A 26358-nucleotide genomic window follows, 5' to 3' on the forward strand; every position below is an offset into this window, starting at 1 on the left:
GGCTTCCTCGAAGCAAAGTGTGTACCTGAATAATTTACATACGGCGGATACATTAAGTTCATCAACCAAAAGACACGAGTTATGAACCGAATATATCACAAGGCCAAAAGGCACTAAGCATGTATGAGTATAATGTATAAGACATACAGTCATCCAAAATACAAACTAGGCCCTAAGCCTACCAAAATGTAGCCTAACAAGCGCTACTCCCTACACTCCGGGATAGTCCACGAAGTCCTCGCCGTCCACACGGCCTACAGTCTCAGATGGCGCTCCATCGTCTAGGGGTGGGAGGAGCCCGCGATATGGCATGCAAAATAAGGGTCACCAACTGGAAACAAGTAATAAAATACCGAATACACATACCAGAATAGAAAGCGGTAAACACTTATCACATCCTCACACCAAGAAGAATAAATAAAGTGCACACATACCCTAATGCAGAACCTCTAATGAATGGTTGTGGCACAATCACCCAGATCGAATGCCACATGCATGAATTCCGGAAAAAGGTGGATTACACCCGGCACAATCACCCAGATCAAATGCCAACTCAATTGGTGGATACTCCGGAGTACAATCGTCCAGATCAAATACCGGCTCCGTTAACGGCGGTACAATCACCCAGATCAAATACCGTCTCCGTTAAAGGCGGAAGTTTCACCCGGTACAATCACCTAGATCAAATACCGACAATGTTTGCATGAGCATACGTCCCTACATATACTAATGCAACAAACATACACATATTCATAACCACATGTCAACACATATATTTCCCACATATACGTAAGACAAATAACATCGAAAACAACCAAGCACACAAGCATGGAACCACAACAAGCATAACCACAAGCATACCCTAATGCTATTGACGGAAATAAAAAGGTGCCCTTACCTCGGCGAAACTTCCAATTACAAACGATTCCGAGTTATGCAACAATTCGTGCGCCCTAAAATAGTGGAGCGTACAATCCATAAGTCACGCCCAAAGTATTATAATGAAACTAAACCTATCAACAAAGGTCTAGAGGCATCTAAGGCACTTCCTAACACTCTCGGATATTATATTCGAGTCCTCCCCATAGTGATTAAAAATTCCCGAAGTTAAATACACTATTTTTCACAAAACAAACACATTTTCGACAAAATGGTTTTCAAACTAAAATGACCATAACTAATTCAACTCTTGTCCACTCGAGACGAACCATACGCCAAACTCTTCGTCTCGAAAAGACGGATCAAATGGTTAAGTTTTGAGGGAACTGAAACAATTTTAAATGGACGAAAATGCCCCTGCACAGTTCGTCCAGAATTGAGAAATCAAGGCATTCTCCCACAAATTTTCATTTTCAAAGCATACCATAACCTCTATGGCTTTTAAACACCAAAGGACCCATTTACACAACACCAAAACACTTGAAAACAACCTAAAAATTTTACGAAAATATCTCGACAAAATAATCGAGTTTTTCTTGCGTCACAAGTTTTAAGTCTTTCTTTCCAAATACAATCCTATAATCAAACTTTGACCCACCTATGATCATTTTATCAAAGCATGCTCAATTTTCACAAAATGTGGACTTAGAAAAATTTTGCAAATTTTCCCCTCCCACTAAGTTTTGGTTCTGCCCTTTTTTTCAAAATCCCCCTTCCGCTCAAAATTTTTCGCTTCCGAGGGCATGGTAATATCCCATAATACCCCCGAGTTACTAATCCAAGCCCCAAAAAATTTTCCGAGCAAAGCCTCAAATTTCGAAAATTCAATTTTTTGTTCTTTAACACACAAACAACACTAAAACCATTTTTTTCCCAAAAATTTTTGCATGGTAATTCGCCCTAGGCCACCATTGTGCCTCCCTCAAAGCCCTAACAACTTTTGAAAACTCCTCCTCACTTTTCAAAATTTCTCATGACCAAAAGTTTTGAAAAGTGTAAACCACACCCAAAATTTTTCCAATACTAATTCCTAGCATGCATCTATGAGTCCACAAGTCTTTGAAATTGATCAACCAAATCATTTTGAGGGCCAAAGCAAGGATTTCCAAAAATTTGTTCATGAACACCTCAAGAACACACACAAAAATATTTTTCCTTGTTTCACAAAATTAGAGCCATTTTCTAACATCCATTTCACTACAATGCTCATAAACAACACCAAAAATAAAAGCACAACACAAGTTTTCAAAGTTATGAGCATTTCAAATCAATTTTTCAAACCCTAACAAAAGTTTTCATGAAAATCTTAATCACCATGGAACCCAACATGTGCCAAGCTTAAACAAGCTTATAAACTACTCCTAAACACTTCCCTAAAACCACAATCAACCAAAACTTATTCTAGAAATTTTTTACTCAAGAACATGTCAAGAACAATTTCTAAAATTAGGAGAATTAGAGCAACCAAGGTAAGGAATTGGTTAGTTACCTTATGAGGAGTGATTTCCTTGCAAGATCCTTGATCCAAAGAGACAAATCCAAGCTTGAATGGATGAGAAATGGAAAATCAATGGTGAGGTGAGTGGGAGAGAAGAGGGGGACGGTTTTGAGAGGAAGAGAAGAAGAGTTTTTCAATTTTTTCTCTAAGTTAAAAAGTCCACCAAACAATCTTATGACCAAAGTGATCTTGCTCCATCTTAGCCATTGGATCAAAAGACAAAACTCTAGGCCAATCCTAGCCATCCATTTTACTTTAATAAATATCTAGATATTTTCTCTCACGCCCCACAGCTCTCGCGCGCCGCGACGAGCAAAATTCGTAAAAACAGAAAACTTACGGAACGGAAGTCCGTCTTAAAATATTTCCAAAACTTATTGCCGAATCTTTTTCCGCGACTGTAATTTTCTTCCACACTCTCGAAAAATATTCTCAGGACATATCCTAACTCGCGCAGATATATAAATCCTCCATCTAAAATTTTACTAAATTCTGAAACCGTAAAATTTTACGTCAGCGGGTAAAATTTCTACTCGTTTTTCCAAAAGTGAGAATAATCCAAAACTCGTCATTCTGAATATGCATAAACCTTCTCATACATAAAAGAGGATTCCAGCCCAAAAGTCTGTGCCTTTTCAGCGCACGAGTACAAAACAGCCTTAAACTCAGCAAAAATGTCGTTATTACAACGATACTTACAAAACGACTTAAACAAACACCCTAAAACTTTTATCCAATATTTATTTTCCTTACACAAAATAAGCTGTGAAATTACGGGTCTTACAGTGATTTTAATTTTTCTCTATTTTATTTAAGACTTCACAATTGAAGTTCTAACATGTAGTTATAGACATCTCATCTTCCAAAAGTACTTGCTACCTAAAAACATAATGTATTTTGCAATAAAACTCAGAAACATAGAATGACAATAAAAATCCTTTAAGATGTTTCTAGCCTTCGCCATGTGTGAGATATAGGCAAAAATCCACTCCAAATATGAAGTCATTAGATACATAGTTAAAATGTCTAGATAAACACTAAAATTCATAAAGTTCGAACCGTGCTAACTTTGAAACTTAGAACCATCAGTTGACACTTAAATCGGTACATAATGACCACTTATGCCTAAACCATAGTCTTATTATTGTGAAGTCAACGAATGATAATAACAGATCTTAACAATCTGTTTCTTTATATTCATGCATTCCGCAAGATGTATTTACTCAGGTACCTTAACCTGGTGCAGATCCAATGCGAACATACCCATTTCCATGAACTTCGAAAAATTGCACTATTATTATACATTTATTACATTATGACCTCCTTGAATATCTCCTACATCACCTGATGCATCTAAACACGCAACCCTGATTCTCTCCCAAATATCAATCGCTCAGTTATAATTGCGACAATGATGATTATAATGATTGAGATGATGATGATGATGATGATTATTATTATTATACTCCCTCTGGTCTTTTTTATAAGAAACAATTTGATGAAAAAAATTGGTCATTTTTATAACAAACAATCATTAAATTTATTCTTACAATTTCATTTCTACCCTTATTAAATTGTATCAAATTAATCCATTCCAAAGCTGATCAATCCTTATCATGCGATACAAATAATAGGATAAACTTAATTGAAATAAATATGAATGGAACTTTGGAATGAAGCTTTGATGGTGAGTGATGTGTGGCTTGGGAACAGTTTTACCAAGAGCCCACAGTGGGCGCCAAATGTTTTCGCTAATATTCCAGAGATCTGACCGGCGTATTTGTATTATGACTCAATAAGGAAGGTCCCTAGTCCTATGCATCCCTAAGTGAATAAGGAGTCAGAGCCACATAGTTCTATTGGTGACGGGCGGTCTGATATTAGGTTTTATCAGTAGTTTGGTGAAAGAAGAACTACCCTCTCAACTGTAGTTATACCCATATATATATATAGAGAGTAAGGTGGGTAGTGGGTAAGGAGAGCAGATCCTCTCATGTCCAAATTGGACTGCAGGGGATGCAGTTTAATCACTAGTACAGAAAACACTTTTTACATCTGGCCAAAACCCCATTTTACATCTGACCCTAGTCAGATGTAGACGTACAAGAAGTAGTAAGTTTACGCGTTTTACATCTGACTTACGCCAGATGTAAAATCAACACTTTTTACCTCTGTTTCATATGGCCAAGCTTTCCACAGATGTAAAATCGTCACTTTTTTTTAAAAAAAAAATTAAAAAATCCTGCATTTTATTTTTTAAAAATCCTACATTTTTTTTTTAAATCCAACCCACAGCCCAGCATCCAAAACATAACTTCACAACATACAATAATGAAGAACTGATACATCCAATCCTAATCCTAGATTAAAAATCAAGAACATGATACTGCAAATGTTTAGTTTTACAAAATCACAAACCTGATGAATAAAAGAGAGATATCATGCTTTTGATTAATCAATAAGTAATTACACACATAAAACTAACAAAATCACAATACACTTCCTAAAGAACCTGATGAATAAAAGAGAGATATCATGCTTTTGATTGCTTCAGTTTTACAAATACTTTTGTGAAACTCTAACATTCACACTCATGTTCAATAACTTGATGAATAAAGAAATGGAACTAGAAACAAAAGGCTCCAGCAGGAGAGATCAAACAACTTTTCCACTAACCTGCATTCTTTGTCAATCTGCAGGCATGCTTCATGCATATTGGTGTACCTACGCGATCCATCAAACTTTCCTCCGTAACACGGTAATCCAAACTTCCTGGCAATTATGATAGTTATTGTTGAGCAGCCTCAATTGAACTAACCCAAGTCTGCAAATGCAACCATATATCCGTGAATAAACTTCTACAATATATAATCATCTAATTTTAAACTGATAGCATGACGATCATACGGTTCATATTCTGAAGTAAAAAATATACGGTTTAACCTGCATCCAATGGCTGAGATAGTAACTATAGGAAATTTTAATTGTGTTGTGGTCAATCACATCACAGGGCATTAAAATTAGCAGTTTGGTAAAACTCTGCTAGGCCACAAAGACACAAAACACAAACACAAGCATTACAATACCACAACACTTAGACTAGGATACCTTGGCAATCTATGTAAAGACAACTCAAATAAATCTAACACACTTTGAAGTGATAAGGTGATTTTGTTGGCAATTAATTAAGTTATGCTATATATACTAAATCATCCTTCATACAAACTTCAACACATATGACAAACATAAAAAATCAATAAGGGACCAACCTCCAATGAATCTACAAAGTTTCTTTAAGCCTCAAGTATCAGATGTTGTGCTTCAGTACCTAAGCTTTCAATCTCATCCTCAAATGCCTTCTGCTGTCTATCATGTTGCATAATGAGTTTACCTACTTATATGTCTATCCTTCTTGATAAGCTTTTGTAATCAAATTCATCATTTAGCTTTATCATATTTTCCATTGAAAATCAAGGATTAAAATCAATTTAAGCAACATTTATTCAACCCTAACTAGATTTTTGAAAAATCAAAATAAAAGTATTTAAAATAGAACTAAAAAAAAGTATTTAAAATAGTTAACCTTTTGATGACACGAAAGTAAAAGAAACAAATATATTAGGCAGCATCATAGTGACAGTGAATATAACACAACCAAAAAGATTATTGTTAAAGTATTTCAACTATTATCAAAGACAAAACAAGAGATATGGTTAAAGCCGGATTTAAAAGCTTCCACTTGTCTTGAAATTCCATACTTCACGGTTGCATCCACAATAAGTGAAACATAATCCTCCATATTTCTCATATTTACCTACCAAAAAGGTTGAAAATATAAGCAAGAACAATATCAGAATACCCAGGAAGAGTAAAATCAAGACAAATATCCTCTATTCTGGAATCTCGAAAGCTTAGTCCCTGCTCCAACTCAGAATTCCCTTCATAGACATATTTCAAACAAAATTCCCTGTTAACTAGTGCTTGAAATTCATCACTAAGATAAATTTACTTGAAGCTGCAAATAGTCTTACTAAAAAAAAGTATTTAAAATAGTCAATAATATTGTAAGCTTGACTACCCTGCAAATTAAAATTTAATTCATTAAGATACTGGTATCAAATTCAGTAAAAGGAATTGACACTATCTCCATATTATTTTCAATTTTCCAGTAATACAAATTGACAAGCAAAGTGGTAACATCAAAATTAGGGATATACCTGAAGAATATACAAAATTGAAGTCTCACAATTTCTTCTGAAATTTTCTGTCTGCAACCATTGCCATAAATCAGTTATCAATTATAGTTAACCAAAACTAAGCAAATTGAGCTTGAATAATATCTAAGTAATAGTTAACCCTTCATCGTGAACAATCAAGACTCAGAATCATGTGAATACGCGTTTAAAAGAGAGAGGACCGACATGAACCTTGAGCTTCCTTCAGATCTTCTCTGAGCCTTAAAATCTCTTGATTCCTTTCCTTTGTCTGAGAATCAAAAAACGAGATCGCCGTCGCCGAAGGATTTTAGGTTTCGCGATGATTTTTCGATGTATGAATTTCACCATGCGTTTTTAATGGTTCATGATGATGGAGATGAGTTTCAACGGAGAAGGATAGGTTTCGCGGTGAGAACTAGGTCGTTCTAGGGTTCGTGAATGAGATCGATAAGTTTCGTAGAGAAATCGACGAGTTTCGCGGTGAGATAGATGAGTTTCACGTTGAGATCGATGAGTTTCTGGTTGAGATTGATGAGTTTCCGGTTGAGATCTGAGGAACGAAGGAAGAAATGGTTGTAATCTATGGCGATTTTAGGGTTTGTGAAGGATCTCGATAGAAATTGAAACGACGATAATGTGATTTCCATTGATCGAGTGAGAGAGATGAGATGAGACTTAGGGTTTGCAAGTGAGAGAGTGAGATCAGTGACATATGAGAGGAATTATTTTATTTTTTAACTAAAGAGTGAGAGAGGTGATAGACTTTCCATTCAAACAAAAAGAATAATAATAAAAAAAAAACCATGAAAACTTCTTACATCCGGGGGATATTATGGTCAGATGCAACATTATTTTAGACAATTGTCATCATAATTACAAGATTGCCACCGCATTTAGTTATGCTTCTGGTACATTGAAGTCAGATGTAAAAAGTCTTGTCTATTTATTTTTCACATCTGTGGATATTGAAGCCAAATGAAAAGGCTACTCCATATAGCTTTTTACATCTGACATATGCTCGTCAGATGTAAACATGAAGTGTAATATGTCATATTTGTACTAGTGAATCCTCCACCATCTAATTTTTTTTATTTGAATGAACAGTAAACAACAAAAAAGAAATGGAGGCTGAGATCCAACATGAGGGAATTTGGACATGAGAGGATCTCCTCTCGTGGGTGAGATAGTGGAGAGAGCCCTAGAGAGAAAATAGGAAAGTTGGAGATCATCGAGGAGGAAGGGATCTCATGTGTTCGTATTATTCCAGACATACATGTTGGTCCATGACCTGATCTTATCCATATCCACTTGGGATGGGTGATCAAGCTCACGAAACTCGCCTAATACATCTTTTAATATAAGGTGACGGGCCCATCAAGCTTAGTGAACTCGCCCAATACATCTTCTTTTTAGAAATTATGGCTACAAGTTTGAGTACTCCATTGATGAACTATAATGAAAGAGTATGCATCAATGATAAATCAAAAAAGTTTGCATCAATTTTTTTTACTTTATTTTTTACTAACATGATTTTACATTAAAGAGGATTGTAGTAAAATAGCTCAAGTAACTTAAGCAACAAGCAATATTATTTAAGTAAAATGACCACTAAAACCATGCATATATTAGAGGTATCAGTAGTCCCACCACAACCTAAATTATGACTTTGTTTGTTGAAAAAATAGATGATAGTAGATAAGATAGTAAATCGTTGTTGAACTTAAAGTGATAACATAGTTGATTGATCTTCAATTGTTTTGTAAAACTAGTGGTTAAACTAATGGATAAATATAAAACGAGCTAATGTCTGTCAAAAAAAAAAAGAGCTAATGAAAGGTAAGATATTGTTAATTATTTATTTTTGTATATATTATCCTTATCAACAACATCGTGTAAGAATCTATATATGACAATATTAGCTAATATCTATAAATAGTTATATGATTTCTCACAGCACTTAATATAAACAAAAGACACCCTTAAACACCCAACAAAAAGATAGACTTTCACATCAGTTTGGATCAATTGGCCCAAGTCATGCGAGATTGACATATTGTTAAGCCTTTCAATGTTATAAAAAGATGCATAATCCACGTTCATTTGCACCAAAACAAAACTTCATCACCATAACAAAGAGAGAAAAATATCCACCATGGGGTTTATATGTAAAGGGGTAATATATTTTTCATCAATACTAGTGTTGCTATCAACAACAATATGTGCAGTTTATTCAGGGGCAGAAGTTGAAAATAAAAATATAAAATCAGCTACTTTTATTTCTGAAATGTTTGAAATGGGTCCCGGGAAAGTCGCAGCTAAAACATTTTATGATGTTGAATTTCCAAAAGGTCATGTTGGAATCAAGAGCTTTGATGCTGAACTAGTCGATGAAGAAGGAAATTCCGTACCATTATATGAAGCATACCTACATCATTGGTTTGCTATAAAATACCAAGAAAAAGATTGGAATATGTCAAAAATAATCCCTAAGGATCCTATGGAAGGTGCCATTTACATTAGAAATGACGGAACGTGTAATACTTATATTCTTCCAATTTATTGGGGTTTGGGAGCTGAATCACGAGGAACAAAATCAAAAATTCCAGATCCTTATGCTGTAGAACATGGAAACCCTTCAAAAATTCCATTTGGATACCAAGAAAAGTGGCTCCTGAATCTCTTGATCATTGATACACGTGGTACAGAAGATAGAGAAGGTTGTACTGAATGTAGGTGTGACCATTTCAATTTGCCAACGAATTTTTATAATGCAACAGTTGGAATTGATGGAAAACCATTGGGATCAAGTTATAAAGGAGGACTCTTTTGTTGCCAAGATAATTTACAGTGCAAATTGCAAAAGGATTTTGAAGCACCTATGAGAAAGCTTGCCTTGAGATACAAAATAACATGGGTTGATTGGAATCAACAACAAATTCCTCTAAGGTTTTATGTACTTGATTCAACTGATCGAGTTAGAACAAATGGTTCCCAATTTATTCATGATTGTCAGGTAAACAAGGAATTATTTGTAATTTTGTTTATGATATTTTTCTTCACATTTTTTATTAATTTATTTAGAATTTTTAACTATAGATAGGTTTTATAAATATAATTACTAATGTAATTTAAATATAAAAAGAAAAAACAAAAACATATTCCTACATCGAACAAGTCATAAAACAATACTCAAAACAGTTAATTTGTCCAAGAAGTGTCGTGGCACCGGTAATAGTTTTACCTTATGACCTCAAAGCATGAAGTTCGAATCCCATCAGAAATAGTTGTCAAATGATCACATACACCACTTTAATTAATGATAATTTCTTCTTCACCAATATTTTTAATTTTAAAAATTTCAAGCAGTAAATTTATTTTTCTTCACCAGTATTCTTTAAACGTAATATATATGTACATTTTTGTTTAACTCGATGGTTACAGGTAGAGTTTACAGTTCCGCCAACTAATGGTAGAAACAACGCTCCTCATATTGAAAAAGCAAACATCCCAATGGAAAGAGGTGGTTATCTCATCTACGGCACCGCTCATATGCATAGAGGTGCCATTAATGCAACTTTATATGGACAGGTAAATTCATTTTATATAAATAATTATTTCATTTTTCTTATATGTACATATAATCTTTATCATTTTAGATGGCACACATGCTTCATTAACCTATGTGTGCTTGTCATGTTTCTTAAGCAATACAGTTTATTCTTTCTATATTATGGTAAAAATGTCATATATACTTTTAAATCATCCTTCGTCTCCTCTAAACATGATAATATTTTGATTAATATAGGATGGAAGAATTTTGTATACTTCAAAACCAAAATATGGAAAAGGGAAGAAACCAGGAAATGAGAAAGGCTATGTTGTCGGGATGTCAGGAAGTTATCCAGAATTAGGTTCAACCAAGATTAAGGATGGTGAAATTGTGACTATAGAAACAAGATACGAAAGTGGCTTTAGAACTGGAGCTATGGGACATATGTACATTTATTTAGCAGACCGATTACCAGACAATACAAATACACCTACTATGGCGTAGAAATTCTATATTTTATATGTCATCATGTAATTATGATATTTAAATAAACAAGTTATTATTAATCAAGAGGAAAAGTCATTAATGTCATGTGTATACTGCGAGTCTTTCACTTTCTAATCACACATACTCTTGAGGTTGTGTAACACCCTAGTTTAATAAGGATGCAACTTAAGGCTATTTTTCATTCATTAATCTTAAAACAAACACTAAGAACTACAAAACTTGAAACTTTATGCGTTTATATTTGTTATATTAAAAGTGCAATTTTAATATCGTACAAATTAAAACAAGAAATTAATCTTTCCTATTTGACTAAAGGACATAAAATAGACCGTGATTTTAATTTTTCTCTATTTTATTTAAGACTTCACAATTGAAGTTCTAACATGTAGTTATAGACATCTCATCTTCCAAAAGTACTTGCTACCTAAAAACATAATGTATTTTGCAATAAAACTCAGAAACATAGAATGACAATAAAAATCCTTTAAGATGTTTCTAGCCTTCGCCATGTGTGAGATATAGGCAAAAATCCACTCCAAATATGAAGTCATTAGATACATAGTTAAAATGTCTAGATAAACACTAAAATTCATAAAGTTCGAACCGTGCTAACTTTGAAACTTAGAACCATCAGTTGACACTTAAATCGGTACATAATGACCACTTATGCCTAAACCATAGTCTTATTATTGTGAAGTCAACGAATGATAATAACAGATCTTAACAATCTGTTTCTTTATATTCATGCATTCCGCAAGATGTATTTACTCAGGTACCTTAACCTGGTGCAGATCCAATGCGAACATACCCATTTCCATGAACTTCGAAAAATTGCACTATTATTATACATTTATTACATTATGACCTCCTTGAGTATCTCCTACATCACCTGATGCATCTAAACACGCAACCCTGATTCTCTCCCAAATATCGATCGCTCAGTTATAATTGCGACAATGATGATTATAATGATTGAGATGATGATGATGATGATTATTATTATACTCCCTCTGGTCTTTTTTATAAGAAACAATTTGATGAAAAAAATTGGTCATTTTTATAACAAACAATCATTAAATTTATTCTTACAATTTCATTTCTACCCTTATTAAATTGTATCAAATTAATCCATTCCAAAGCTGATCAATCCTTATCATGCGATACAAATAATAGGATAAACTTAATTGAAATAAATATGAATGGAACTTTGGAATGAAGCTTTGATGGTGAGTGATGTGTGGCTTGGGAACAGTTTTACCGAGAGCCCACAGTGGGCGCCAAATGTTTTCGCTAATATTCCAGAGATCTGACCGGCGTATTTGTATTATGAATCAATAAGGAAGGTCCCTAGTCCTATGCATCCCTAAGTGAATAAGGAGTCAGAGCCACATAGTTCTATTGGTGACAGGCGGTCTGATATTAGGTTTTATCAGTAGTTTGGTGAAAGAAGAACTACCCTCTCAACTGTAGTTATACCCATATATATATAGAGAGTAAGGTGGGTAGTGGGTAAGGAGAGCAGATCCTCTCATGTCCAAATTGGACTGCAGGGGATGCAGTTTAATCCTCCACCATCTAATTTTTTTTATTTGAATGAACAGTAAACAACAAAAAAGAAATGGAGGCTGAGATCCAACATGAGGGAATTTGGACATGAGAGGATCTCCTCTCGTGGGTGAGATAGTGGAGAGAGCCCTAGAGAGAAAATAGGAAAGTTGGAGATCATCGAGGAGGAAGGGATCTCATGTGTTCGTATTATTCCAGACATACATGTTGGTCCATGACCTGATCTTATCCATATCCACTTGGGATGGGTGATCAAGCTCACGAAACTCGCCTAATACATCTTTTAATATAAGGTGACGGGCCCATCAAGCTTAGTGAACTCGCCCAATACATCTTCATTTTAGAAATTATGGCTACAAGTTTGAGTCTCCATTGATGAACTATAATGAAAGAGTATGCATCCATGATAAATCAAAAAAGTTTGCATCAATTTTTTTTACTTTATTTTTTACTAACATGATTTTACATTAAAGAGGATTGTAGTAAAATAGCTCAAGTAACTTAAGCAACAAGCAATATTATTTAAGTAAAATGACCACTAAAACCATGCATATATTAGAGGTATCAGTAGTCCCTCCACAACCTAAATTATGACTTTGTTTGTTGAAAAAATAGATGATAGTAGATAAGATAGTATATCGTTGTTGAACTTAAAGTGATAACATAGTTGATTGATCTTCAATTGTTTTGTAAAACTAGTGGTTAAACTAATGGATAAATATAAAACGAGCTAATGTCTGTCAAAAAAAAAATGAGCTAATGAAAGGTAAGATATTGTTAATTATTTATTTTTGTATATATTATCCTTATCAACAACATCGTGTAAGAATCTAGATATGACAATATTAGCTAATATCTATAAATAGTTATATGATTTCTCACAGCACTTAATATAAACAAAAGACACCCTTAAACACCCAACAAAAAGATAGACTTTCACATCAGTTTGGATCAATTGGCCCAAGTCATGCGAGATTGACATATTGTTAAGCCTTTCAATGTTATAAAAAGATGCATAATCCACGTTCATTTGCACCAAAACAAAACTTCATCACCATAACAAAGAGAGAAAAATATCCACCATGGGGTTTATATGTAAAGGGGTAATATATTTTTCATCAATACTAGTGTTGCTATCAACAACAATATGTGCAGTTTATTCAAGGGCAGAATTTGAAAATAAAAATATAAAATCAGCTACTTTTATTTCTGAAATGTTTGAAATGGGTCCCGGGAAAGTCGCAGCTAAAACATTTTATGATGTTGAATTTCCAAAAGGTCATGTTGGAATCAAGAGCTTTGATGCTGAACTAGTCGATGAAGAAGGAAATTCCGTACCATTATATGAAGCATACCTACATCATTGGTTTGCTATAAAATACCAAGAAAAAGATTGGAATATGTCAAAAATAATCCCTAAGGATCCTATGGAAGGTGCCATTTACATTAGAAATGACGGAATGTGTAATACTTATATTCTTCCAATTTATTGGGGTTTGGGAGCTGAATCACGAGGAACAAAATCAAAAATTCCAGATCCTTATGCTGTAGAACATGGAAACCCTTCAAAAATTCCATTTGGATACCAAGAAAAGTGGCTCCTGAATCTCTTGATCATTGATACACGTGGTACAGAAGATAGAGAAGGTTGTACTGAATGTAGGTGTGACCATTTCAATTTGCCAACAAATTTTTATAATGCAACAGTTGGAATTGATGGAAAACCATTGGGATCAAGTTATAAAGGAGGACTCTTTTGTTGCCAAGATAATTTACAGTGCAAATTGCAAAAGGATTTTGAAGCACCTATGAGAAAGCTTGCCTTGAGATACAAAATAACATGGGTTGATTGGAATCAACAACAAATTCCTCTAAGGTTTTATGTACTTGATTCAACTGATCGAGTTAGAACAAATGGTTCCCAATTTATTCATGATTGTCAGGTAAACAAGGAATTATTTGTAATTTTGTTTATGATATTTTTCTTCACATTTTTTATTAATTTATTTAGAATTTTTAACTATAGATAGGTTTTATAAATATAATTACTAATGTAATTTAAATATAAAAAGAAAAAACAAAAACATATTCCTACATCGAACAAGTCATAAAACAATACTCAAAACAGTTAATTTGTCCAAGAAGTGTCGTGGCACCGGTAATAGTTTTACCTTATGACCTCAAAGCATGAAGTTCGAATCCCATCAGAAATAGTTGTCAAATGATCACATACACCACTTTAATTAATGATAATTTCTTCTTCACCAATATTTTTAATTTTAAAAATTTCAAGCAGTAAATTTATTTTTCTTCACCAGTATTCTTTAAACGTAATATATATGTACATTTTTGTTTAACTCGATGGTTACAGGTAGAGTTTACAGTTCTGCCAACTAATGGTAGAAACAACGCTCCTCATATTGAAAAAGCAAACATCCCAATGGAAAGAGGTGGTTATCTCATCTACGGCACCGCTCATATGCATAGAGGTGCCATTAATGCAACTTTATATGGACAGGTAAATTCATTTTATATAAATAATTATTTCATTTTTCTTATATGTACATATAATCTTTATCATTTTAGATGGCACACATGCTTCATTAAACTATGTGTGCTTGTCATGTTTCTTAGGCAATACAGTTTATTCTTTCTATATTATGGTAAAAATGTCATATATACTTTTAAATCATCCTTCATCACCTCTAAACATGATAATATTTTGATTAATATAGGATGGAAGAATTTTGTATACTTCAAAACCAAAATATGGAAAAGGGAAGAAACCAGGAAATGAGAAAGGCTATGTTGTCGGGATGTCAGGAAGTTATCCAGAATTAGGTTCAACCAAGATTAAGGATGGTGAAATTGTGACTATAGAAACAAGATACGAAAGTGGCTTTAGAACTGGAGCTATGGGACATATGTACATTTATTTAGCAGACCGATTACCAGACAATACAAATACACCTACTATGGCGTAGAAATTCTATATTTTATATGTCATCATGTAATTATGATATTTAAATAAACAAGTTATTATTAATCAAGAGGAAAAGTCATTAATTTCATGTGTATACTGCGAGTCTTTCACTTTCTAATCACACATACTCTTGAGGTTGTGTAACACCCTAGTTTAATAAGGATGCAACTTAAGGCTATTTTTCATTCATTAATCTTAAAACAAACACTAAGAAATACAAAACTTGAAACTTTATGTGTTTAAATTTGTTATATTAAAAGTGCAATTTTAATATCGTAGAAATTAAAACCAGAAATCTTTCCTTATTTGATTAAAGGACATAAAATAGACCGTGATTCTAATTTTTCTCTATTTTATTTAAGACTTCACAATTGAAGTTCTAACATGTAGTTATAGACATCTCATCTTCCAAAAGTACTTGCTACCTAAAAACATAACGTATTTTGCAATAAAACTCAGAAACATAGAATGACAATAAAAATCCTTTAAGATGTTTCTAGCCTTCGCCATGTGTGAGATATAGGCAAAAATCCACTCCAAATATGAAGTCATTAGATACATAGTTAAAATGTCTAGATAAACACTAAAATTCATAAAGTTCGAACCGTGCTAACTTTGAAACTTAGAACCATCAGTTGACACTTAAATCGGTACATAATGACCACTTATGCCTAAACCATAGTCTTATTATTGTGAAGTCAACGAATGATAATAACAGATCTTAACAATCTGTTTCTTTATATTCATGCATTCCGCAAGATGTATTTACTCAGGTACCTTAACCTGGTGCAGATCCAATGCGAACATACCCATTTCCATGAACTTCGAAAAATTGCACTATTATTATACATTTATTACATTATGACCTCCTTGAATATCTCCTACATCACCTGATGCATCTAAACACGCAACCCTGATTCTCTCCCAAATATCGATCGCTCAGTTATAATTGCGACAATGATGATTATAATGATTGAGATGATGATGATGATTATTATTATTATACTCCCTCTGGTCTTTTTTATAAGAAACAATTTGATGAAAAAAATTGGTCATTTTTATAACAAACAATCATTAAATTTATTCTTACAATTTCATTTCTACCCTTATTAAATTGTATCAAATTAATCCATTCCAAAGCTGATCAATCCTTATCATGCGATACAAATAATAGGATAAACTTAATTGAAATAAATATGAATGGAACTTTGGAATGAAGCTTTGATGGTGAGTGATGTGTGGCTTGGGAACAGTTTTACCAAGAGCCCACAGTGGGCGCCAAATGTTTTCGCTAATTTTCCAGAGATCTGACCGGCATATTTGTATTATGACTCAATAAGGAAGGTCCCTAGTCCTATGCATCCCTAAGTGAATAAGGAGTCAGAGCCACATAGTTCTATTGGTGACGGGCGGTCTGATATTAGGTTTTATCAGTAGTTTGGTGAAAGAAGAACTACCCTGTCAACTGTAGTTATACCCATATATATATAGAGAGTAAGGTGGGTAGTGGGTAAGGAGAGCAGATCCTCTCATGTCCAAATTGGACTGCAGGGGATGCAGTTTAATCCTCCACCATCCAATTTTTTTATTTGAATGAACAGTAAACAACAAAAAAGAAATGGAAGGCTGAGATCCAACATGAGGGAATTTGGACATGAGAGGATTACTCTCGTGGGTGAGATAGTGGAGAGAGCCCTAGAGAGAAAAATAGGAAAGTTGGAGATCATCGAGGAGGAAGGGATCTCATGTGTTCCTATTATTCCAGACATACATGTTGGTCCATGACCTGATCTTATCCATATCCACTTGGGATGGGTGATCAAGCTCACGAAACTCGCCTAATACATCTTTTAATATAAGGTGACGGGCCCATCAAGCTTAGTGAACTCGCCCAATACATCTTCTTATTAGAAATTATGGCTACAAGTTTGAGAACTCCATTGATGAACTATAATGAAAGAGTATGCATCAATGATAAATCAAAAAAGTTTGCATCAATTTTTTTTACTTTATTTTTTACTAACATGATTTTACATTAAAGAGGATTGTAGTAAAATAGCTCAAGTAACTTAAGCAACAAGCAATATTATTTAAGTAAAATGACCACTAAAACCATGCATATTTTAGAGGTATCAGTAGTCCCACAACAACCTAAATTATGACTTTGTTTGTTGAAAAAATAGATGATAGTAGATAAGATAGTAAATCGTTGTTGAACTTAAAGTGATAACATAGTTGATTGATCTTCAATTGTTTAGTAAAACTAGTGGGTAAACTAATGGATAAATATAAAACGAGCTAATGTCTGTCAAAAAAAAAATGAGCTAATGAAAGGTAAGATATTGTTAATTATTTATTTTTGTATATATTATCCTTATCAACAACATCGTGTAAGAATCTAGATATGACAATATTAGCTAATATCTATAAATAGTTATATGATTTCTCACAGCGCACTTAATATAAACAAAAGACACCCTTAAACACCCAACAAAAAGATAGACTTTCACATCAGTTTGGATCAATTGGCCCAAGTCATGCCAGATTGACATATTGTTAAGCCTTTCAATGTTATAAAAAGATGCATAATCCACGTTCATTTGCACCAAAACAAAACTTCATCACCATAACAAAGAGAGAAAAATATCCACCATGGGGTTTATATGTAAAGGGGTAATATATTTTTCATCAATACTAGTGTTGCTATCAACAACAATATGTGCAGTTTATTCAGGGGCAGAATTTGAAAATAAAAATATAAAATCAGCTACTTTTATTTCTGAAATGTTTGAAATGGGTCCCGGGAAAGTCGCAGCTAAAACATTTTATGATGTTGAATTTCCAAAAGGTCATGTTGGAATCAAGAGCTTTGATGCTGAACTAGTCGATGAAGAAGGAAATTCCGTACCATTATATGAAGCATACCTACATCATTGGTTTGCTATAAAATACCAAGAAAAAGATTGGAATATGTCAAAAATAATCCCTAAGGATCCTATGGAAGGTGCCATTTACATTAGAAATGACGGAACGTGTAATACTTATATTCTTCCAATTTATTGGGGTTTGGGAGCTGAATCACGAGGAACAAAATCAAAAATTCCAGATCCTTATGCTGTAGAACATGGAAACCCTTCAAAAATTCCATTTGGATACCAAGAAAAGTGGCTCCTGAATCTCTTGATCATTGATACACGTGGTACAGAAGATAGAGAAGGTTGTACTGAATGTAGGTGTGACCATTTCAATTTGGCAACGAATTTTTATAATGTCACAGTTGGAATTGATGGAAAACCATTGGGATCAAGTTATAAAGGAGGACTCTTTTGTTGCCAAGATAATTTACAGTGCAAATTGCAAAAGGATTTTGAAGCACCTACGAGAAAGCTTGCCTTGAGATACAAAATAACATGGGTTGATTGGAATCAACAACAAATTCCTCTAAGGTTTTATGTACTTGATTCAACTGATCGAGTTAGAACAAATGGTTCCCAATTTATTCATGATTGTCAGGTAAACAAGGAATTATTTGTAATTTTGTTTATGATATTTTTCTTCACATTTTTTATTAATTTATTTAGAATTTTTAAATATAGATAGGTTTTATAAATATAATTACTAATGTAATTTAAATATAAAAAGAAAAAACAAAAACATATTCCTACATCGAACAAGTCATAAAACAATACTCAAAACAGTTAATTTGTCCAAGAAGTGTCTTGGCACCGGTAATAGTTTTACCTTATGACCTCAAAGCATGAAGTTCGAATCCCTTCAGAAATAGTTGTCAAATGATCACATACACCACTTTAATTAATGATAATTTCTTCTTCACCAATATTTTTAATTTTAAAAATTTCTAGCAGTAAATTTATTTTTCTTCACCAGTATTCTTTAAACGTAATATATATGTACATTTTTGTTTAACTCGATGGTTACAGGTAGAGTTTACAGTTCCGCCAACTAATGGTAGAAACAACGCTCCTCATATTAAAAAAGCAAACATCCCAATGGAAAGAGGTGGTTATCTCATCTACGGCACCGCTCATATGCATAGAGGTGCCATTAATGCAACTTTATATGGACAGGTAAATTCATTTTATATAAATAATTATTTCATTTTTCTGATATGTACATATAATCTTTATCATTTTAGATGGCACACATGCTTCATTAAACTATGTGTGCTTGTCATGTTTCTTAAGCAATACAGTTTATTGTTTCTATATTATGGTAAAAATGTCATATATACTTTTAAATCATCCTTCATCACCTCTAAACATGATAATATTTTGATTAATATAGGATGGAAGAATTTTGTATACTTCAAAACCAAAATATGGAAAAGGGAAGAAACCAGGAAATGAGAAAGGCTATGTTGTCGGGATGTCAGGAAGTTATCCAGAATTAGGTTCAACCAAGATTAAGGATGGTGAAATTGTGACTATAGAAACAAGATACGAAAGTGGCTTTAGAACTGGAGCTATGGGACATATGTACATTTATTTAGCAGACCGATTACCAGACAATACAAATACACCTACTATGGCGTAGAAATTCTATATTTTATATGTCATCATGTAATTATGATATTTAAATAAACAAGTTATTATTAATCAAGAGGAAAAGTCATTAATTTCATGTGTATACTGCGAGTCTTTCACTTTCTAATCACACATACTCTTGAGGTTGTGTAACACCCTAGTTTAATAAGGATGCAACTTAAGGCTATTTTTCATTCATTAATCTTAAAACAAACACTAAGAACTACAAAACTTGAAACTTTATGCGTTTAAATTTGTTATATTAAAAGTGCAATTTTAATATCGTACAAATTAAAACCAGAAATCTTTCCTTATTTGATTAAAGGACATAAAATAGACCGTGATTCTAATTTTTCTCTATTTTATTTAAGACTTCACAATTGAAGTTCTAACATGTAGTTATAGACATCTCATCTTCCAAAAGTACTTGCTACCTAAAAACATAACGTATTTTGCAATAAAACTCAGAAACATAGAATGACAATAAAAATCCTTTAAGATGTTTCTAGCCTTCGCCATGTGTGAGATATAGGCAAAAATCCACTCCAAATATGAAGTCATTAGATACATAGTTAAAATGTCTAGATAAACACTAAAATTCATAAAGTTCGAACCGTGCTAACTTTGAAACTTAGAACCATCAGTTGACACTTAAATCGGTACATAATGACCACTTATGCCTAAACCATAGTCTTATTATTGTGAAGTCAACGAATGATAATAACAGATCTTAACAATCTGTTTCTTTATATTCATGCATTCCGCAAGATGTATTTACTCAGGTACCTTAACCTGGTGCAGATCCAATGCGAACATACCCATTTCCATGAACTTCGAAAAATTGCACTATTATTATACATTTATTACATTATGACCTCCTTGAATATCTCCTACATCACCTGATGCATCTAAACACGCAACCCTGATTCTCTCCCATAATTGCGACAATGATGATTATAATGATTGAGATGATGATGATGATGATTATTATTATACTCCCTCCGGTATTTTTTATAAGAAACAATTTGATGAAAAAAATTGGTCATTTTTATAACAAACAATCATTAAATTTATTCTTACAATTTCATTTCTACCCTTATTAAATTGTATCAAATTAATCCATTCCAAAGCTGATCAATCCTTATCATGCGATACAAATAATAGGATAAACTTAATTGAAATAAATATATGAATGAAACTTTGGAATGAAGCTTTGATGGTGAGTGATGTGTGGCTTGGGAACAGTTTTACCAAGGGCCCACAGTGGGCTCCAAATGTTTTCGCTAATATTCCTGAGATCTGACCGGCGTATTTGTATTATGACTCAATAACGATGGTCCCTGGTCCTATGCATCCCTAAGTGAATAAGGAGTCAGAGCCACGTAGTTCTATTGGTGACGGGCGGTCTGATATTAGGTTTTATCAGTAGTTTGGTGAAAGAAGAACTACCCTCTCAACTGTAGTTATACCCATATATATAGAGAGAGTAAGGTGGGTAGTGGGTAAGAAGAGCAGATCCTCTCATGTCCAAATTGGACTGCAGGGGATGCAGTTTAATCCTCCACCATCCATTTTTTTTTATTTGAATGAACAGTAAACAACAAAAAAGAAATGGAAGGCTGAGATCCAACATGAGGGAATTTGGACATGAGAGGATCTCCTCTCATGGGTGAGATAGTGGAGAGAGCCCTAGAGAGAAAATAGGAAAGTTGGAGATCATCGAGGAGGAAGGGATCTCATGTGTTCCTATTATTCCAGACATACATGTTGGTCCATGACCTGATCTTATCCATATCCACTTGGGATGGGTGATCAAGCTCACGAAACTCGCCTAATACATCTTTTAATATAAGGTGACGGGCCCATCAAGCTTAGTGAACTCGCCCAATACATCTTTTTAGAAATTATGGCTACAAGTTTGAGTACTCCATTGATGAACTATAATGAAAGAGTATGCATCAATGATAAATCAAAAAAGTTTGCATCAATTTTTTTTACTTTATTTTTTACTAACATGATTTTACATTAAAGAGGATTGTAGTAAAATAGCTCAAGTAACTTAAGCAACAAGCAATATTATTTAAGTAAAATGACCACTAAAACCATGCATATTTTAGAGGTATCACTAGTCCCACCACAACCTAAATTATGACTTTGTTTGTTGAAAAAATAGATGATAGTAGATCTGATAGTAAATCGTTGTTGAACTTAAAGTGATAACATAGTTGATTGATCTTCAATTGTTTAGTAAAACTAGTGGTTAAACTAATGGATAAATATAAAATGAGCTAATGTCTGTCAAAAAAAAAATGAGCTAATGAAAGGTAAGATATTGTTAATTATTTATATTTGTATATATTATCCTTATCAACAACATCATGTAAGAATCTAGATATGACAATATTAGCTAATATCTATAAATAGTTCTTTGATTTCTCACAGCATTTAATATAAACAAAAGACACCCTTAAACACCCAACAAAAAGATAGACTTTCACATCAGTTTGGATCAATTGGCCCAAGTCATGCCAGATTGACATATTGTTAAGCCTTTCAATGTTATAAAAAGATGCATAATCCACGTTCATTTGCACCAAAACAAAACTTCATCACCATAACAAAGAGAGAAAAATATCCACCATGAGGTTTATATGTAAAGGGGTGATATATTTTTCATCAATACTAGTGTTGCTATCAACAACAATATGTGCAGTTTATTCAGGGGCAGAATTTGAAAATAAAAATATAAAATCAGCTACTTTTATTTCTGAAATGTTTGAAATGGGTCCCGGGAAAGTCGCAGCTAAAACATTTTATGATGTTGAATTTCCAAAAGGTCGTGTTGGATGTAACACCCAAACCCGTTATTTAATTAACTCTGCCTTTATAAAATCTTTTTCGAAAATACGCAGCGGAAAAATTGAAAATCTGATTTATAAAGCGCTGGTTTGAATATCACAAACTTCATTCAAAGATAATACTAATACATTTATCTAGTAAAATATTCGAATGAACTAAAAACAAAACCTCGCATCGAACGATGCGTTATTAGTTATACAAAACGGATACTTTTCAAATGAAAGCTTAAGACCAACAGAGTATACTAAGAGGACTACATGCATATACATATAAAAACCCCTTTTTCCCGTGTCTCAATCAGAGCAGAGCTTCACCATTGCACTCGGACGAGGCTAACACATAACCTGTCAACCTGGACCCCCAAAGGTCCAGCAATTAACACAAAGCAGAGAGTTAGAAAACATAAACATAAATATAAGTGTGAGTAGTATACTACACACTTCACACGCTATCATACATTTCTAACTCACGCACATACATCGTCAAATGCGACTACCAATTAATCATTCATTTACAAACACACCAATCATATAGTTTCACGTCTTCTCGGACACTACCAAAGTGTTCATTTTATAGTCATGACGGACTCTACACTTGTTCATTTTATAGTCATGACGGACTCTACTCACATACCAAGTCATGGCAACAATCACAGTATTAAACAATTAGTAAATACCAAAGCTTAACACATACGGAAAACACATTACAATCCAATCAGATATTGTCACATAACAATTATCAAATACATGTGCATTTACCCTAATGCATCTAATGCCAATTATCCAATGTCATGTCATCCCTAGACACGACTAATGCATGTGGTACCAATTTACATTGTTCAGATTTCAGTCATGACGGACTGTTCAGATTATAGTCATGTACGGACTGTTCAGATTATAGTCATGCACGGACTCTACATCAGTTTTACATCATGCAGGATGCTGGCCAACTTAGACCATCTCATTCAGTTTTACATCGTTGCTGGATGGTGTCAGTTTTAGATCATGCAGGATCATCATCAATACAGTTTAAAATCATGTCGGATCTCGGTTATCATCAACCATCTCACTCATAAAGAGGAGTCACACAGTTTTATATCGTGTTTGGATATGGGCTCCAGATCTCGGATAACATAATCCCATCTTCGGCCACTTTTGGAAAACATAGTCCATTTACTCTATTGGAATACACATGATTCCAATATCACAATTTATTCATGAATGCATGATTACTTTTAAACACATCAAATACATGACGCTATCTAGCTCGAAGCTATTCATTCACTGATGCGGAAACACAATTCCAACATCTAACACATTAGGATAACACAATATCCTATCACTCCAATCATAATTATTCACATGATAATTATCTGCATAACCATTTTTATACACATAAAGTTTCATTTACACTTATGTCATAAAACACACATCATTTCCTTAACATTGCAAATTAATGCTAAAACATCACATTGCTCACTTTAAGCTACAACTTATTGCACACACGTTTATCGATCATATAACGATTAACAATAAGTATTAACAGTATCAACATGTATCAACAATCACGTAAGGATACCCTTAAACCATGTTACAAGTGCCTAATTACACTTACAAACATTAACAAAATTTGCTGTCACAGAGGCCTTCGCTAAGCGAGGGCTTAGCGAGACATGGCGAACCTCACCAGGGGATCACCTGCTCATAGCGAGCTTCGGCGAGCTTCAGCGAACCTGTTCGCTACAGCGAACTCCTGGTCGCTTAGCGAACTATACCAGAAAAATATCTGTTCTTGAGTTTCAATAAGGCGGTTTAACCTCAAATCAACTCAAAAATCCATCTAGACATGTTATAAATTCTTATAAACAGCTAATTCAAGCATATATGGTATCAAGGAACATTAATCACCCCTTCCAAACATCCAAATACATCAAACAATCAAAATCATGTCAATTTCTTGCAAAATAAGCAAGTTTAACAAAACATGCAAATCATTGATCAAACATCTACATATACCCACTTTCAACTCCCCAAAGTTGTTTACCTCATCTACCATGAGTTCACTACACATGTTAGGATCAAAAGGATCCATTTTCCATTAAGAAAATCACCCACAAAACCCACAAGAAAATAGAGTGGAAAGAGTTTGGGAATGGAGGAATCGACATCCTCCCCTCTTTCGAATCACTCACGAATATGTAATCTAACTCTCGTACCTTAGCTCGACGAATCCACAAGCTTGCTCTTCTCTTTCTCTCCCACGAGCTCTACCTCTCCCTCATGAGCTCCTTGCCCTAGCTAAGCTCTCAATCTTCCTTTCTCATGAAACATAATTATGAGACTATTCATGGTTGACTTGCTACTTATAGCTCTCTCTATTCACATGGATCAAAGCCCACTTGGCTTAGGCCCAATGCCTATTCCACGCCCAAAGGCCCAAACAACATAACTTCTCGCTCATTAACTTACGTTTGCGCTAAATGATTATTCGCCGCTTAATAATTTAATTATAAATCACGCCCTCGCGTAATAAAATAATTAAATAACGAATACTAAATTTTGGGTCGTTACATTGGAATCAAGATCTTTGATGCTGAACTAGTCGATGAAGAAGGAAATTCCGTACCATTATATGAAGCATACCTACATCATTGGTTTGCTATAAAATACCAAGAAAAAGATTGGAATATGTCAAAAATAATCCCTAAGTATCCTATGAAAGGTGCCATTTACATTAGAAATGACGGAACGTGTAATACTTATATTCTTCCAATTTATTGGGGTTTGGGAGCTGAATCACGAGGAACAAAATCAAAAATTCCAGATCCTTATGCTGTAGAACATGGAAACCCTTCAAAAATTCCATTTGGATACCAAGAAAAGTGGCTCCTGAATCTCTTGATCATTGATACACGTGGTACAGAAGATAGAGAAGGTTGTACTGAATGTAGGTGTGACCATTTCAATTTGGCAACGAATTTTTATAATGTCACAGTTGGAATTGATGGAAAACCATTGGGATCAAGTTATAAAGGAGGACTCTTTTGTTGCCAAGATAATTTACAGTGCAAATTGCAAAAGGATTTTGAAGCACCTACGAGAAAGCTTGCCTTGAGATACAAAATAACATGGGTTGATTGGAATCAACAACAAATTCCTCTAAGGTTTTATGTACTTGATTCAACTGATCGAGTTAGAACAAATGGTTCCCAATTTATTCATGATTGTCAGGTAAACAAGGAATTATTTGTAATTTTGTTTATGATATTTTTCTTCACATTTTTTATTAATTTATTTAGAATTTTTAACTATAGATAGATTTTATAAATATAATTACTAATGTAATTTAAATATAAAAAGAAAAAACAAAAACATATTCCTACATCGAACAAGTCATAAAACAATACTCAAAACAGTTAATTTGTCCAAGAAGTGTCGTGGCACCGGTAATAGTTTTACCTTATGACCTCAAAGCATGAAGTTCGAATCCCTTCAGAAATAGTTGTCAAATGATCACATACACCACTTTAATTAATGATAATTTCTTCTTCACCAATATTTTTAATTTTAAAAATTTCTAGCAGTAAATTTATTTTTCTTCACCAGTATTCTTTAAACGTAATATATATGTACATTTTTGTTTAACTCGATGGTTACAGGTAGAGTTTACAGTTCCGCCAACTAATGGTAGAAACA

The 26358-nt window shown here is 33.5% G+C and overlaps 4 protein-coding genes and 1 long non-coding RNA gene across 5 annotated transcripts; 4 read left to right on the forward strand and 1 right to left on the reverse strand.

Annotated features, from left to right (window-relative positions):
- Positions 1–4859: 4859 nt before the first annotated feature.
- On the reverse strand, positions 4860–7442 carry LOC123898162. The gene is made up of 3 exons (XR_006805269.1): positions 6865–7442; positions 5707–6705; positions 4860–5261 (listed from the first exon to the last, which is right to left on the reverse strand). It is a non-coding gene; the product is annotated as an uncharacterized LOC123898162 (long non-coding RNA).
- Positions 7443–8938: 1496 nt separating this feature from the next.
- LOC123895925 lies at positions 8939–9744 on the forward strand. The gene is made up of 2 exons (XM_045946390.1): positions 8939–9667; positions 9736–9744. The coding sequence occupies exons 1-2, from the start codon at positions 8939–8941 to the stop codon at positions 9742–9744; spliced, it is 738 nt and encodes a 245-aa protein (XP_045802346.1).
- A 3747-nt stretch (positions 9745–13491) lies between these two features.
- LOC123895926 lies at positions 13492–14297 on the forward strand. The gene is made up of 2 exons (XM_045946391.1): positions 13492–14220; positions 14289–14297. The coding sequence occupies exons 1-2, from the start codon at positions 13492–13494 to the stop codon at positions 14295–14297; spliced, it is 738 nt and encodes a 245-aa protein (XP_045802347.1).
- A 3747-nt stretch (positions 14298–18044) lies between these two features.
- On the forward strand, positions 18045–19021 carry LOC123895927. The gene is made up of 2 exons (XM_045946392.1): positions 18045–18773; positions 18959–19021. The coding sequence occupies exons 1-2, from the start codon at positions 18045–18047 to the stop codon at positions 19019–19021; spliced, it is 792 nt and encodes a 263-aa protein (XP_045802348.1).
- A 6356-nt stretch (positions 19022–25377) lies between these two features.
- On the forward strand, positions 25378–26141 carry LOC123895928. The gene is made up of 2 exons (XM_045946393.1): positions 25378–25893; positions 26079–26141. Exons 1-2 carry the CDS (start codon positions 25378–25380, stop codon positions 26139–26141), a joined length of 579 nt encoding a protein of 192 aa, XP_045802349.1.
- The last annotated feature ends 217 nt before the right edge of the window (positions 26142–26358 follow it).

Source organism: Trifolium pratense, linkage group LG7, assembly GCF_020283565.1.
Source record: "Trifolium pratense cultivar HEN17-A07 linkage group LG7, ARS_RC_1.1, whole genome shotgun sequence".
In the NCBI taxonomy this organism is placed as follows: Eukaryota; Viridiplantae; Streptophyta; class Magnoliopsida; order Fabales; family Fabaceae; genus Trifolium; species Trifolium pratense.